The following is a 14,466-nucleotide window of genomic DNA, read 5'->3' on the forward strand; positions in this document are numbered from 1 at the left end:
CCATGGTCACCCGTATCTCTACAGCTCTGACTATGTGCTGAACAGGGCAGAAATCAGCAGTTTGGTAACAATGGAGGTTTGCAGGTTCCTACCAAGTGGTGACAGCTCATCCAACTGTGAGTGAGCGGTTTAAATAGATGGTAGTGTGCTTTTCTGGCCTGTAAAGGTCCAGTACAGGTTTTCAGAAACAGTGGGAGAATTCCTGGGATGTTTTCTGAAGAAGCCATTGCCCCTGGGCTTGTCTGCTGAGGCAAAAAGCATAGTCTCTCTGTAGCTGATGGCACTTTCTGCCCTAGAATCAGCTTTGCTTCTTTTTCTTTGTAATGAGGTCTTTCCTCATCCTAACATACTCTCTGTGGAGAAGAAAAAAACAAGAAAAAATGCCTGAGAACTCTTTCAAAGTTACCTAGGAGCTCAGGGTCTGGAATAGAACAGCCATCTCCATTTCTGGTGGCCCTTCCAGAGAGATCTTGTGCAGTGTCTGGCTGAGGTAGAACTTGGCAAAACTTGGATTCATTACAACACTCTGCAAAGATGAAATTTGCATGGCATCAATTCTAGCAAATTCAGGGAGCTCTAGCCTTTGATTGCTGGGGTCCATGCAGTGGTTAACAGCTAATGAGTCAGGGAAGTTTCTCAAAACAGAGTGCAACTAAAAGAAACCAGAACCAGTTTCTCTTTTAATATGGCAATTCCATACAAAGTCACATTAGATTGAGAAGAACATTTGAACCTCCCAGTACTACTGACCCAAAGACAGTACTGTAAGAAGAAAATGCCTGGAGAAGTTGTTAATGCCTTGTGCAGATGGTCTGAGGGGAAAGGCCTCAGGCCAATAGCTGAGTACAAGTGCAGCCTGGAGCTTGGTGGAACACAGTCATCACAGAGGAAAAAAACATAAGTCAACTGATAGCAAAGAGATTACCAGTCATTTCAGTCTTCCAAAAGAATAACTGGATGGATAGCAAAAGCTCAAATGCCAGCGCTAGTGACAATCACAGCTCAGAGGGGAGCAGCAGTATGGAGCTGCAATGGTCAGGAATTGACTGTGCACAACAGAACCTCCAAGGGATGGGCTTCTCCACCTGACCTCATGTTTCTAAAAGGCTTTACTCAACAGGCACCTGCAGGATTTTCAGAAAAGTCAGTCACGAGTACAAGAGACTTAGATCATTCTTGCCCATCACAACTACAACAATTAAAATAATTATAACACAGAGTCTTATAGACTTATAGACTTCAGACACTTCATCTGTGTATGTATTTGCATATGCAGGATAGAAATAAAGGTTAAAAGAAATATTCTTCAGTTTGTTATTTTTGGAGGCTTCTCTTGTGATCCAAAATAGCAATTTTTCTACTTCTTAAGTTATCTGCAGAAGATTTTGCTTATGAGGTGGCACCAAAATACATATTTTCCCTAAAGCATTAGAAAAGGAACTGATTGCTGCTCCCAGGATATCAAAATGGATTCATAACATCTACAGCAATACCTATTCTGCAACCCAAAGGCTATCACAAGAGTTATGAGATGGAACAGATCTTTGACCCTAGCTCCCACGGAAATCTAACATCAAAAGTAATCTAGACAGCACAGACATGAAGAGTAAAATCTTGTCTTCTGCATTCTCTGCAGCAGTTTGGCTGCAGGAGAGTCAAAATTAAGGCGAGAAATCATGTTTTAGTTGTGCAAAGGAAAGGCAAGTGAGGAACATTCTTGCATTTACATGATGCTTAGATAATGAGCTATGACTACCTAAGGATCAAAGAATTAATCCACTAATTATGGATTTGGATAGCCTCTAGCATTGCTTTTTCAAGACTGTTCGTTCCAGTGCTCACACTGGAATTTATGTGCTCAGGAACAATACTGTTTGAGAGTTTTGACACACTTGCAGCACCATCTCACTCAGCTTTCTGCTACTTGTCTTGCAGTAGGTTTCATGGTGTGCAAACTGTAGAAGACCTAGAAGTGAAGCCTGTAAAGGAGACAGAGGGCCAGTCCAGCTCCCTGGTTTGCTGCCAAACCCAGCCAGGCTGGCCAGCGAGGAACAGGACTGCAGTTTTCCTACTGTATTTCTTACTCACTGATTGTTCCCAGGTATTTTCAATGCCCAGGCTTTGCAGACTTCCTCAGTGACAGAGGAGGAGGGGAACATTTTGAGGGTCTGCTTTTTTTCATAGGCTTCCTCCCAGCCTGGTGATAAGCCTGTTGTGGAAGCTGTGCCCCCTTTGGTTGCAATCAGCATCAGCTCCTCAGAGAGGAGGAAAGACCCGGAGCCAGGTTATCAAGCAGCCTGCTCTCTGCAGCGATGGTCAAGCCACTATCAGGCCCCTGACCAGCCCCCAGCTGTCCTGCAGACACAGATGAAACAATGAGTGGTGCCGTGCAGAAATCTGCTTGGGAAAACTCCCTCTCTGCCTGTCTATCAGGGACCAGGCTTCCATGAATGCAGCTATTATGTGTGCTTTAACTACCAGCCACGCTCTTGGTCCTGTTCCCAACAAACCCAAAGGGAACGGTGTTATTGACTTAAGTGGGAGCAGAGGCAGGGGGGGGGGGGGGGGGGGGGGGGGGGGGGGGGGGGGGGGGGGGGGGGGGGGGGGGGGGGGGGGGGGGGGGCCCTCCGCAGCTTGGGGAGCCAGCAGCTCGGCAGTGCCTCTCCACGAGCACTATACGTGAAGTCAGGGAGGCTGCTCCCTCTGACATGGATGTGTTTGCTGGGCTGAGCTGCCAGCCCAGCTCTGCGGAGGTGCTGCGGGGGCCTGTGCTGTATTCGGCTCCCTTGAGAAGAGGGGCCTGCTACCACAACTTCCCCACAAATGTTTTGACAAGAAGGGGTTCAGGACACGAGAGCACAGAGGCCAAGGCACGAGGCCACACCTAAGCAGCTAATATTGCTCAGCTCAGCAGAAACGATTCAAACAAACAACATATTCCTAAAATAATTTGCATCGGAACAAAGCTTTCTCACGAAGCTTGTGCTTCTGCAAGCCATGTATTTTCCTTGGCACCTCTCCAGGCTTGAAAGCAGATGTAAATGTTACCAAGGCTCAGATACAGCAACTTCTTCTCTCCTGACTGCCAGGGAAAACTTACAGAAAATAACCAACAAAACCTTTACCATTTGAAATGGCAACACCAACAGCCATTGATATAGAAATGGAAGAACGAATCTGGCATGGGAATGAGAAGCAACTTCTTCCAAGCTGCTCTCAGCTGGAAAGAGGGGGAGCAATGCAGCTTCAGACAAACACTTAATAACTCCAAGTGTTAACGTGACGGTGTGTGTGCAGATGCAAATCAGCCAGAGGCTGCTTTTTCAACACTGCTTTCTGCAGCTTTCCCATTGTTTGGTCAGCCTCCTGCTCCCTCCACCAGGGTCTGGCACCACTGAATGGGGCTGGAGACACTAAGGACTTCTCTGAAGGGACAGGACATTTTCTTGAAAGCCTGAGACTCAAGGACCTCCCTGGAAATGTAAGTGCTGATGCTGAAAGAAAGAAAAGTTCCCTACTGTATTTCACAGCATACCACAGCTAAGAGGTAGGCAGGTCTGCTCTGTGGGCAACTGCACACCTGGGGCTGCAGAAAACCAGGAAAGACACCTACTCTGGTCATCTGTGCTTCTGTGGGCTTTCTTCTGGCAGGCCTCCTGGGAGACCCAATTCATCAAACCTGCTAGCAACAGCAAAATGCACTCCCGTGGGTGTGTGGTTTCGTGTAACAGGATCCCCCTCCAACCCAGACGTGCAAGTCCACCGAAGGTCTGACTCGAACGCATTACTTCAGCCCTCCCTTACTCATCGCCTACAGCCCAAGCCCCAAATGTTAGCGACTCAGCATGTTTTATCACAGTAGCATGTACACTTTCAATCATCATTAGACACGAGGAGGGTCTAGGCTCAGGCACCACGCCAGGTTAAGTAAAACTTTCCATGAGGAAAGCTATTTGTTTTCTCCCAGAGCTGCGAGGCTTGGCCAAAAGGGAGGAAGGGAAAAGCTCGCCCAAGCCAAAAGTGTAGACAGTGTTACTGGACTTCGCAGACTACCTGCATGTTGTTCTAATGACATTTGGACTACTGGAAATCACTGGGTGAACTCAGGAGTTTTCAAAGGCATAATTGTGGCAGAAGCAGACTAAACTTAACGCCTCAAGAGCCAATCACTTTAATCATGAGGCTGAGATGTATGAAAAAGGATACATTTCAGCGAAAGAATAATTCTGTCTGCTACGGTTCCTGTTCAAATAAACTATATCACCAAACCACGTGCATTTCCAGAATACAGAGAAGTAAAAAAAAGGACATATGGTTTAGGTGCAAAAAACTTTCATATATACTGTATAGGAGATATATGGACTTGTCAGACATCTAACGGCTCAACACTGTAAGCAATTCATGGGAATGACATTAGCAATAGCTCATATTACATCCAGGAGTTACAGCTTTTACTGCAAAAGTTATATTTAAAAGAGCCATGTTTAAAATTAAATGGCTGGCAGGACTGCAGCTTTCAGTAACACTTTACCTGTGGTTTTGCCACTTTTACATACTTATTGGGGGCTTAATACTCCCAATTTACCTTTTCAGAGTAAAATACAAGTTGCAATGAGTGCATTCATTGGCATGGTGCTATAAAACTCACAGCTGTGCAAAGACAATCACAAGAACAAAAGCCTCCTTGTTTTAAAAAAGATGATTATGTGGTTCTGATACTTTCTGCTAGCCACATATCCAAACATCAGATACCTTTGTTTATGGCCTGTGTATTTTCATCTTACTGTGTAAAGATTTATAGATCTGATCAAGTCAAGATCAGGATAGAGACCTTTATGAAAGCATTCATGTGGAGAGGAGGAGGCTGAATTAATATACAAAACTTCAGACAGGAGATCTGTCTTTCAGATACTGTTATTTCAGTTCTGGCTCCTACAGAGGACTCAGGACATTTTGGAAAGCGTTTTTTTCAACAGCATATGGAACCCTGGCCTCCTGACCAGTAATGGGAGTGTGCTCCTGATTTTAACAAAGCTGCCACTGCATCTCAAAAGTTGAGATTAGAATCCAGGCCTTCAGTACTCAAGCACCGAATAACCAAGTACCTTGATTAAAGAATCTTCCAGGATGCTGATTTTCTTTCAATTAAAAACTGCTTTTGTAAAGTTTTGTGCATTAATATAACAAATGAGATTACAGAATGTACAGTATACCTTGAAATCTGCTGAGAATATAAGTCATACATTTTTTTCCTGCTGGTAACAATGTGTTTCCCCCTTGCTTTTTCAAAATAGCTTCCTTTTCATCTGTAATGAAAACTACATTCTAACAGCAGGAAATAACTTTACAAATGACTGTCATTTTGCTGCAGGTAAAATATCTAATAGCTCGTGGGAGTGCCAGTTACAACCTAAAAAGTACTTTTGGCATCATCCATCCTAGTGAAATGAAAGACTTGGAGCTCAGTTCTGTGTTCCACACAGGCTACACTAGGTCCAGAAAAGGGAAATGGGGATGAGGAAGGTGATTTCAAGTCACCTACAGCATCTCCTGTTGTGAGCCTGGCCAGTTCCCAGCTGCCTGGACGTCCGGAAAGCTGTGTGAACTTCCACTCTCCTACCTCTGGCTTCAGGTTTCTTCTACCACTAAGAAAAGCATTTAAAATTCTGAAAAATTGTCTGAGCTGCCCTAGTCAACAGAAAAGAAGAAGGATTAGTTCAAGAGCAGACGAGCACAGCTTTTGACCCAAGTACTAGTCAGGTAACTGCGGAGAGAAGCACACTCAAAATATAAAGATGTCAATGATATAAATTAGGTAAATTTTCACATCTGGTTAAAGGGACCTGGAAAAATTCTCACCAGCTTGTAGCTTACCCAAACTATCCATCTCTTTGGGCAATACTAATTCCACTTCATGTCTCAAAGGGCTGTGTAGAAGACACATCAATACCTAAATAACATGTATTTTCTTAAAAGAAATTACAGCATGGACAGATCGCAAGCCTGCCTGCCTAATGATTTTCCATGAGCTCTAGCTCCCTAGCACCTCACACTCCTCCCAGGTTAGATCTGAAAGGAAAACATCCCTTTAACATTCACTGCCTATGGCAGGAGTGGCACACGTACATGGAGACACCGTCAGACCCAGCATCACCTACCAGGGTGCCCCAGTGTCCTGCAGGTATTTGCAAGAGCTCCTGGTGCAGAGGACAGAAGACACTCCCTCTCCCCCTGCAAAGGACCATGGACTCTTGCAGAAGACCAAAACCAGGCATAAATGTCACAATTTCAACCACTTTTTATCAAATTTTCCTGTGAAAGCAGCAAAGGCAGTCAGCTGTAATCTTTGCTAAGAGGCTGAACTCAAAATGATTTGAAACGGGTGCTGGTATCCAAGCCAGATCCCTTTCAGTATCAAGAGCATAGCCATAATATATCAGGTATCACTTTACGGCGTGAGTTTTAAATACGTTCTATATGTGGAATCACATATTCACATACTGAAATGGGCAGCACATTTAATGAGTAGCCCAGGTGGCTACTGTAGATTTTGATTTAAAATAAGATTGCCAAGACCAGAACTTACTTGCCAAAATGGAATTCTCTTTGTGTGCTCTCTATATTTCTTCAGCTACCTGCCTTTACCAAAGCAGAAAAATGTCATATAAAGGATCTTTATTTATATAAACTCTTTGACTGTTTATTTCCATCTATACTTTGCAGTGTAAATGGTCTATATTTGGACATATTCCAGAAGTAAAGGAATGAATATTACTCTGAACCCATAAGAAGACACCAAAAGATTTCTGCTTATACTGGTACAAAACTGCTCTATGTATATTAGATACATAAATGAAATGGTAAACAAGCAACTAAAATTTTATCAGTTATAATCTGGGAATATCAGCTGGGTACTTTATTTTTCTGGTAGTCCCCTAAATATGTTAGATGTCAATACCTCATCACACCTCTTAAATAATTTTAGATAAAACTGGAGGTATTAAATAGCTACAAGATACTATGAAGACATACATATTAAAATGAGTGATCCTTTGAGAATTTAATTTTTAATGTCATTAAAATAGTTTATTAATCAGGTATGAGGAAAAGAGTTGTTATACTTACTTGGAGCAGCAGGCAAGGAAAGCAGTTAGAGACAGCTGACCTGTCTCAGGCTTTCATATTGTTCACAAGTGCTACAGATATTCCACCCACTCTTCCAACAAGAAGAACACTTATAGGTGGATATACCAGTAATTAAAAATGGAGATAACTTCAAAAAGTTCCTATTTTAATAAAAAGGCACACAAAAAACTGAGTTGCTCCTATTTGGTATGATCCACTGGTCAAAACTCACAGTCCCTTGTTCCACTGTTATGGTCAGAGGTGTGAATGAAACAGCAGCAGGCACCAGGGTGCTGCATAGGTGCTTTGCCTTTCCCATGCTGATCTCAGTGAGCAGCACCCCCTGTGACACCAGGAGCAATCACGAGTGGTTTCCAGGCAGTCACCAGAGTGGCCAACCTACCCTTTGAGACCGTGCGATTTTTTCCTTCCATAATTAACAGGTGAGCACGAGAAGGGGATTTTTAACCAAAACAGGATGAGTGACTGGACAGTTGCTGGGGAGGATAAGATCACATCAGAAGTAGCTTCAATTCACACCTGACCTGGCCTATTGGTGGGCTTCTGCCACCCAGAGTGACCCTACAGCACCCCTCGACCCACAGCACCAGGCTTCTTGCCCTCCTCTCAAGGGCTGGATCCAGCTACTGGACATGATTCCACGAGCTGACCTAACAGAAAACTATGTGGATTTTGCTATTTTGGGCAGGCTAATTTTCCATTAGCCTGCTCTGCTGCTCCATAATCAATTGATATGACTCAAAGAAAGCAGCAAGAACATGTGACAGAGCAAGATGGATTGAGGCCACCCTTTCCATAGGAGCCTGCAGTTTCATCAGATTAAATGTAACGTGAAACCAATGTCTGCAGTGGTAGTGACAATGCTGCCTTCATGAAATGCATATAGCATACACCTAAACAGGCTTCCAGCCTGACTCACAGCTTCATGCTCCTGTGCTGTGTGTTTGAAGCATGCCAGAGCTCTGCATGGTTTGAACAGGGTGTTTTGGCCAGCACAAATCCAACAAGAAACACTTCCTGCCTTTAGCCCCTCGTTCAGATAATGATGCAAATATGAAGTGGGTAGTAGTCCAGTTCAGATATACATAGAGTGGATGACCTTTTCTTTGGGCAGTGAGGTAAGGTTTAGAAAGGAAAAGGCAGCTCATGTGGGTTGAGCTCCACCAGTGTGACACCTGAGACAAAAGAAAGATCATTTTAGCCATTTCTGATTGACCCCCTTAGAGGGAATTGGTGATATTTAATTCATTGAACTACAAGGGCTTGGGTTTCTTCCTCTTACATACTGTTACCAGGACTGTTACCTCTTTCTTGGTTTACAGATCTTGTGGTCAGCCACAAAATGATTCTGAAAGCCTGCTGGATGCCAAAGGGAAGTATATCTGGATTTGGCTAGCTGAAGAGATCTTCAAAGTCAACCTCAAGTACCAGTGCAGATGTACATCGTGGCTTCTACAATTAGTTCTGATCATCTGTTAGAGGACTGGTGTGCATGTTTGTCCAGAGGAGAGTGATGGAACAGAGATGAGGTTAAAGGCTAAACCATTTACACTTTGTCAGAGAGAATGAGCACTGATGAAAATACTAAAACCGCTCTCTCAGACCACATGGCATCCAAGTTCCTCTGTTCCTCCATGAGAAAACTAAAGCAGACATGGCTGAGGAGCTTCATTCACCCTTCATCCCTGAGAAACAGTCCCATGTCTCCAGTAGGGACCAGCCAAAAGCAGCTTTTATGGTTCTGTCAGAGAAGAGGTTGATAGATTTTTGAGAGGTCAGGCAGGAAGGCTGTCCCTTTCTTGCGCTTTTTGACAAAAGACAGCTATACACTAGGTTTAGATTGATCTAAACTCTCCTCCTTAAATTCGTTTTTTTCTCAAACCCAAAACTCTGGCGTGTCTTTTTTTGGTTTGTGTACATTTCCCATTTAGCTTGTTGAAATCATGCTCCTTGCAGCATGGGTAAGTGATAAAAATGCACACTGTTTGAAGAAAACCTTGTCAAAAAGATGTGCTGTGTAAAACTAGTGACCTTATTTCCTAATTAGGAGAAGTTCCATAGACCTCTCTATCATGCAACCAATAACAACTTGTGTTAAGAAAAGTAATTTTCCTAGAGTTGAAAAGCAAAGAGCTGCTACTCAGGCTCCAGAACATTAATTTGCAATCCTAATTCAGTGAGTAGCATGCTGTTTACAATAGAATGACAAAATGTCCTTTTTTAAAAGAAACAGTGCAATGAATTGTCCCTAAATTCTCCCTGAAGGACAATAACATTCAGATGTTCCTTGGCACCAATTAGTTTCAATGCAGCCATTTAAGTGGCATTTCTTCATCAACTAGCATGGTATGTTATATAAAGTTATGTGGTTATTGGAAGGGATTTCACATTAAAGTAAGGGTCCAGAATACTACTATGATACTTAGCAGCAAATGCTAATTGCAGTTCATCAGTCGCAACTGGTGACATCACCAAATTCCATATTATCCCTTTTATTACATTCAACTAATAAATATTTGGAAACTAGGGTCTTACAAGTTTATCACAGCATTTCAGCCTTCAGTACTGCATGTAGAATATATGTACATACAGGATCTTACAAAACCAGAAAAATAAAAAAAAAAAAGAAAAAGCAAGGCCACAATAAAAACAGGGGAAAAAAAAGGTAGTCTTAACATCAGATTCAAACAGACTGAAAAGTAATGCTGAAAGATATGCCTCCATTTTTAATTTGAAGCTTCTCAACTGAAGTAGAGCAGTTTAACATTTAGTTTGAGTGAACAGATTTGCACATCAGACGTTTCACTGCATTATGAGTGGGACAATGTTAAATATGTTTTCACTGCAGCTCCACAGGTCACTGGCATGGGCGTAAGCCAAGAACATACAGTTAAGATTATTACAACATAGCTATTGGTTATGCAGCTAGAGTTCTATGCTAACTAACAACATTTAATGCTTAGATAATGTGGTTTCATTATTGCAAATGAAATGAAAGGGCCCTTTCCTGTATAAAGTCAATCCAAGCAAAGTCCGCACTTTTCCACCAGGCTATTAATGGAACCTTTTTTCCACCAGGATTCAAAAGAAGGGGAGGTTAAGGGAACTCACTGAGAGAGCAACATGGTGAACGCAAACCTGTGCTGTGGAAGACTTACCATCATCCAGGTACATCTGGTCCAATTCCTCAGGTTCTCGCTTGATCGTTACAGGAATAGGGGCCAAATTATGATTACTTTCCTCATGCAACTCTGGCAATGACAGTGGTTGGGTTGTTGGAGACTCATTTCTGTGAACCTTCGGCAGTTGCTGCTGCTGTTGACCCATTATGGATGAGTGAGTTGGACTGCAGGACTGCAAATAGGTTGGCTCTTGGGTAACAGATGGAACTGGAGAAGAGGGACTGTTGGGATAGAGTGTTTGTTGATAACCAAGGGGACAGCTACTGCTCAGATGTTGACTCACCTGCGGCTGCAGCATGACGTGAGATGATTGCTCGGGGGGGCTTGGGTGCACAACTATAGACCTTGGCACTTCCTGTATGGTGGGGACACCTCCAGGGGGCTGCTGAAGTCCGAGGTGACTGTGGCCCGGGTTGGGGATGCACTTGTAAGGAGAGGACGAAAGGTCGTGCAGCTTGGGGCTTGCGTTGGGAGAAGGTGACATCACAGCGTTTCTCTGCTGACAGGAGGCAAAGCCGGCCACGAGGCACGAACCAGGATCAGGGGGCATCATGATCTGCTGACTGTAGTATGGTTTAGAGAGAGGGCTTAAGCCTTGGTTCATTGGTCCACAGGTTTGAGCAGGCTCATAGTCATCTGTGGGTTCTGTTTTTATAATTGGAACTGTTAAAAGAAAAAAGGTTTTAAATAAACATGAGTTGCGTATTGGTATGATCAAGTTGGCTTGTGGCTAGGATACCCTTTGCAAAACAAACAACGTCGTGAATAAGACTCTGTGTGTCTTTTGCCTAGTTCTCCCACCCTATAAAAAAAAATGAATGAGTCATCAGCACAAGAAAGTCACAGCTGGTTCTAATATTGAAAAGGACTATTTTCTTTGGACTCTCCTCCAGCACTAATGTGCTATAAAAATCTATTTGCAAATAGCTGTGCTTCAGTGGAAGCTTTGGACCCAAGGGCTCCATGGATTTGTAGTAATCAAGGCAAGAATTTTAACTTGGATAGACTACTGCATTTCTACAGCTACCGATGGCCCATTTGATAAATGTCTGTACACGCAGTAAACTGGAGCATAATCAGGTAGAGATGGGGCTTTTAGAGTTCAGTGAAAATAAAGTTGTAAAGATACACAACCAAGTGCTACATACAAGGAGTTTTCAACTGTGAGGATATTTTGGAAAGAGTAGGATCTGATTTGTTTAGTTTTTTTTATATAATTGCATTTGATTTTTGCTAATGCCAGCTCCTAACAAATGTTAGTCAGTCTCTGGCTACCAAGGCAAACTGATTCCTGTTCTAGATCTCTGCTTGCTCTACTCAGTGTCCCAAATGATGCCCTAACTGAGCTGTCATGTCTCTAAAAAGTACCACAATGTGGATAGAAATGATTATCAGTGAGCATCAACTCAGTCATGACAAATGCAGACCTGCTTTCTCAAATCAGAGAAGAAAGACCCTCTCTCAAACCAAAGTGTTTTTTCAACATTTGCTTCCTCTCTCAAATCAAAGAAAGGTACCTTTGAAGCCTCTCCTACAACAGATGCAGTGCACAGGTAAAACTGACCCACTCTATCAGGAAAATTACTAATAGTAGGGCCAAGCTAGACTGTAGATGTATTTTTTTTCCTAGACACATGCAACTCTAATTCATATGATCAAGTATGGATGCACAGTGGCATTTATCTTCTTTCTAAAAAATTTCTGGTGACAGCAGAGAATATTTTTCATAATATTCTAATAATCAACCCATTGTGGCACGAAGTTAATAATGAAACATCTTTTCACAACTCAGCTCAGATACATGTGTGTTGCATGAGTGTCTCTGACTGTATTTTTATTTGCGTGTGTTTTACAAAACCTTTACACATTGTCCAGCCATTTATTATGTTTGTGTATGAGTCTTTTTGAGCCCCTTAAAACACACGTGTCCATCTGTACATACAAAACCTCTTTTAACACTCACAGATTTTGTTGGTGGTGAATGCACTTCACTACCCTTGTTTTACAGTCCCCCAGCCCCTTGTAAACTTTGTTCCTTTTATGTTCTTTTACATGTAGATGCTTGCAACACTTGTTTCAAGATTTCTAGCACCCTAGTAAAAACAGGTCTATATATGTAACAGATGCACAGGTGCTGCTCAAGACAAATACTCTAGGTGTGATGGACTGTCATTGGTTTTCTCATAATCTTATTTTCACCAACTTGTGTGATGCACACTGGCTAGCAGGGCTACTAATGCACTTGGTTGCAGAAAAGCAGATTCCAAGTTCAGTGACAGCTTTACAAAACCACTATCACAACCTTTAGGAAGATGCAAGACTGTAGAAACACACCTAGATAAACACAACAACTCAGATATTGTAAGAAAATACCTTTAACAAGTTCCTGAGCTAGCAAATATTCTCACATGTTTTATATTAGGTTCACTGTGCTAGCACTAACCACAGCACAGCTGGAAATATGATGGTTGTTGAACACTGAATTTTCCCAATATATCACTGTTATAGAAACACCTGTGCTAAATAATTTCAAGCTCAACCACTGGCAATTACAACTCCAATAAACCCTGGAGTTGTCTGACTTGTTATAACCTAGGGAAAGGTTATAGCCCTGGTGGCAGGCAGGCTGGAGGCTTTACAGAAGGCAGGCTCCTGATCTCAGGCTGGCTTTCCATTGCAGCCCTTCAGCAGAACACCTTTGCTACCTGGTGCACCAAACACTTTTTTGTCACTTCAGTGTGAGTTTTTCTTTACAAAAGCAATGCCATGGGGTCCATTTAGAGGTCTGATTAGTGGTCATGAATACTATGAATCTCTTTGTGTGCAGCTACACTGAAATACACACACTGCAGCCACCACAGAGGACCACCAGTAAGTCCTGCTCTGCACCAGAAGAAGGACTGATGGGTGGGAGGGACTCTATTCCACACCTGTTAGTCCAAAAAAGTCACTTGGAGATGCTGACAGCAACCAAAGACACTGGTGCCTACAAATTCAGAGGGAACACAAAGACTGGTCAGGACAAGTCAGGGTTGTTTTGCTTTGAACTATTACTTATGGGCATCAGTTATTTAATGTAATGGGAAACAAATTGTCTTTAAATGGACAAATGCTACCTGCACTTATGCTTAGAGTTGCCTGAACTTGTTCAACTGTAATGTCTTTGTTATCTTTTTTAATGTATTTTTTCAACACAGTAAAAAAAGTCAGCCCTTACTCGATATAATTTGTTTGTATGTGAATCTCATCACTAAAATAAGTATCACACTGGAAGACAGGAAAAGTATTCCTGCTGAAATGGTGAAGGGATTTGTATCTGACTTTTCTGTGTTTTGCCAGCTGCATAGCCATTAACCCTGTGCAGAGTGAGTGCAAGCATCATACAGACTGGGATAGCAGTCACTCAACCCCCTTTAAAAAACTGCAAACATCTTCATGAGGTACCAGTTGGAGAATGAAGGTCTGTAGGATTTTTCTTTTTTCCCATGAGAAACCATTACTAGTGATCCAGGTGATCTGAAATCAGTCCTGTAAAGCTGAGCATGTCAGAAGAAACGCAAGACGTGAACATTCCCCCTTCAGGCCAGATCCCAACTTTAGTATTTTACTAAAATACAATTTTACTACAATAAGTATATTTATGAATAACTGTAGTACTTGACTTGTGGAGGACACAATACCACAAATTGCTACATTACATCAGTTAATGGTTTATTTATGCTACTCTGTCCCATTACCTGCTTCTCCCCAGCCTATGCATCTTCAACAAACAGAGTAACAAAGGCCAAAAATCTTTGCCAATGTTCGTATTTGCAAAATCAATTTAAACTACCTGTGGGTCTGATCTGGTCGTTCTGAAAATGCTCTGATTGTGTCAAAAGTTGGCGTAAATCACCTCATACTCTTTTTTTGAAAGGGCAACTGTTTTCTTCCACGTTTCAAAGGACTTTAGAGGCACAAAGTAAGAGCTAAGGGTATTTCAAGGCACACCTCCCCAGACCAATGCAGGAACACGCTGTAACTTACTTGCTGGCCACAGTGTCTTATGGTGCTACTCAAACACTGTAATGAGGCTACAAGGAACTAACACACCCTCAACTCACTGTCTCACTGACTTCTGGGGAACTGAGATGCTCAG

The 14,466-nt window shown here is 42.5% G+C and overlaps 1 protein-coding gene across 6 annotated transcripts in view; it reads right to left on the minus strand.

Moving 5' to 3' along the window:
- The window catches only part of NFATC1 (nuclear factor of activated T cells 1), a 110,785-nt gene that overhangs the window by 21,557 nt on the left and 74,762 nt on the right, over window positions 1–14,466 (minus strand). For 2 of the 6 annotated variants that reach the window (XM_058831332.1, XM_058831327.1), the window contains exon 9: window positions 10,305–10,991. In XM_058831332.1, coding sequence (XP_058687315.1) covers window positions 10,305–10,991 — 687 coding nt within the window. Of the gene's footprint in view, window positions 1–10,304; window positions 10,992–14,466 lie in introns of those variants that run through there. The other 4 variants (XM_058831329.1, XM_058831328.1, XM_058831330.1 and 1 more) reach the window with 4 other exon arrangements.

Source organism: Poecile atricapillus, chromosome 2, assembly GCF_030490865.1.
Source record: "Poecile atricapillus isolate bPoeAtr1 chromosome 2, bPoeAtr1.hap1, whole genome shotgun sequence".
NCBI lineage: Eukaryota > Metazoa > Chordata > Aves > Passeriformes > Paridae > Poecile > Poecile atricapillus.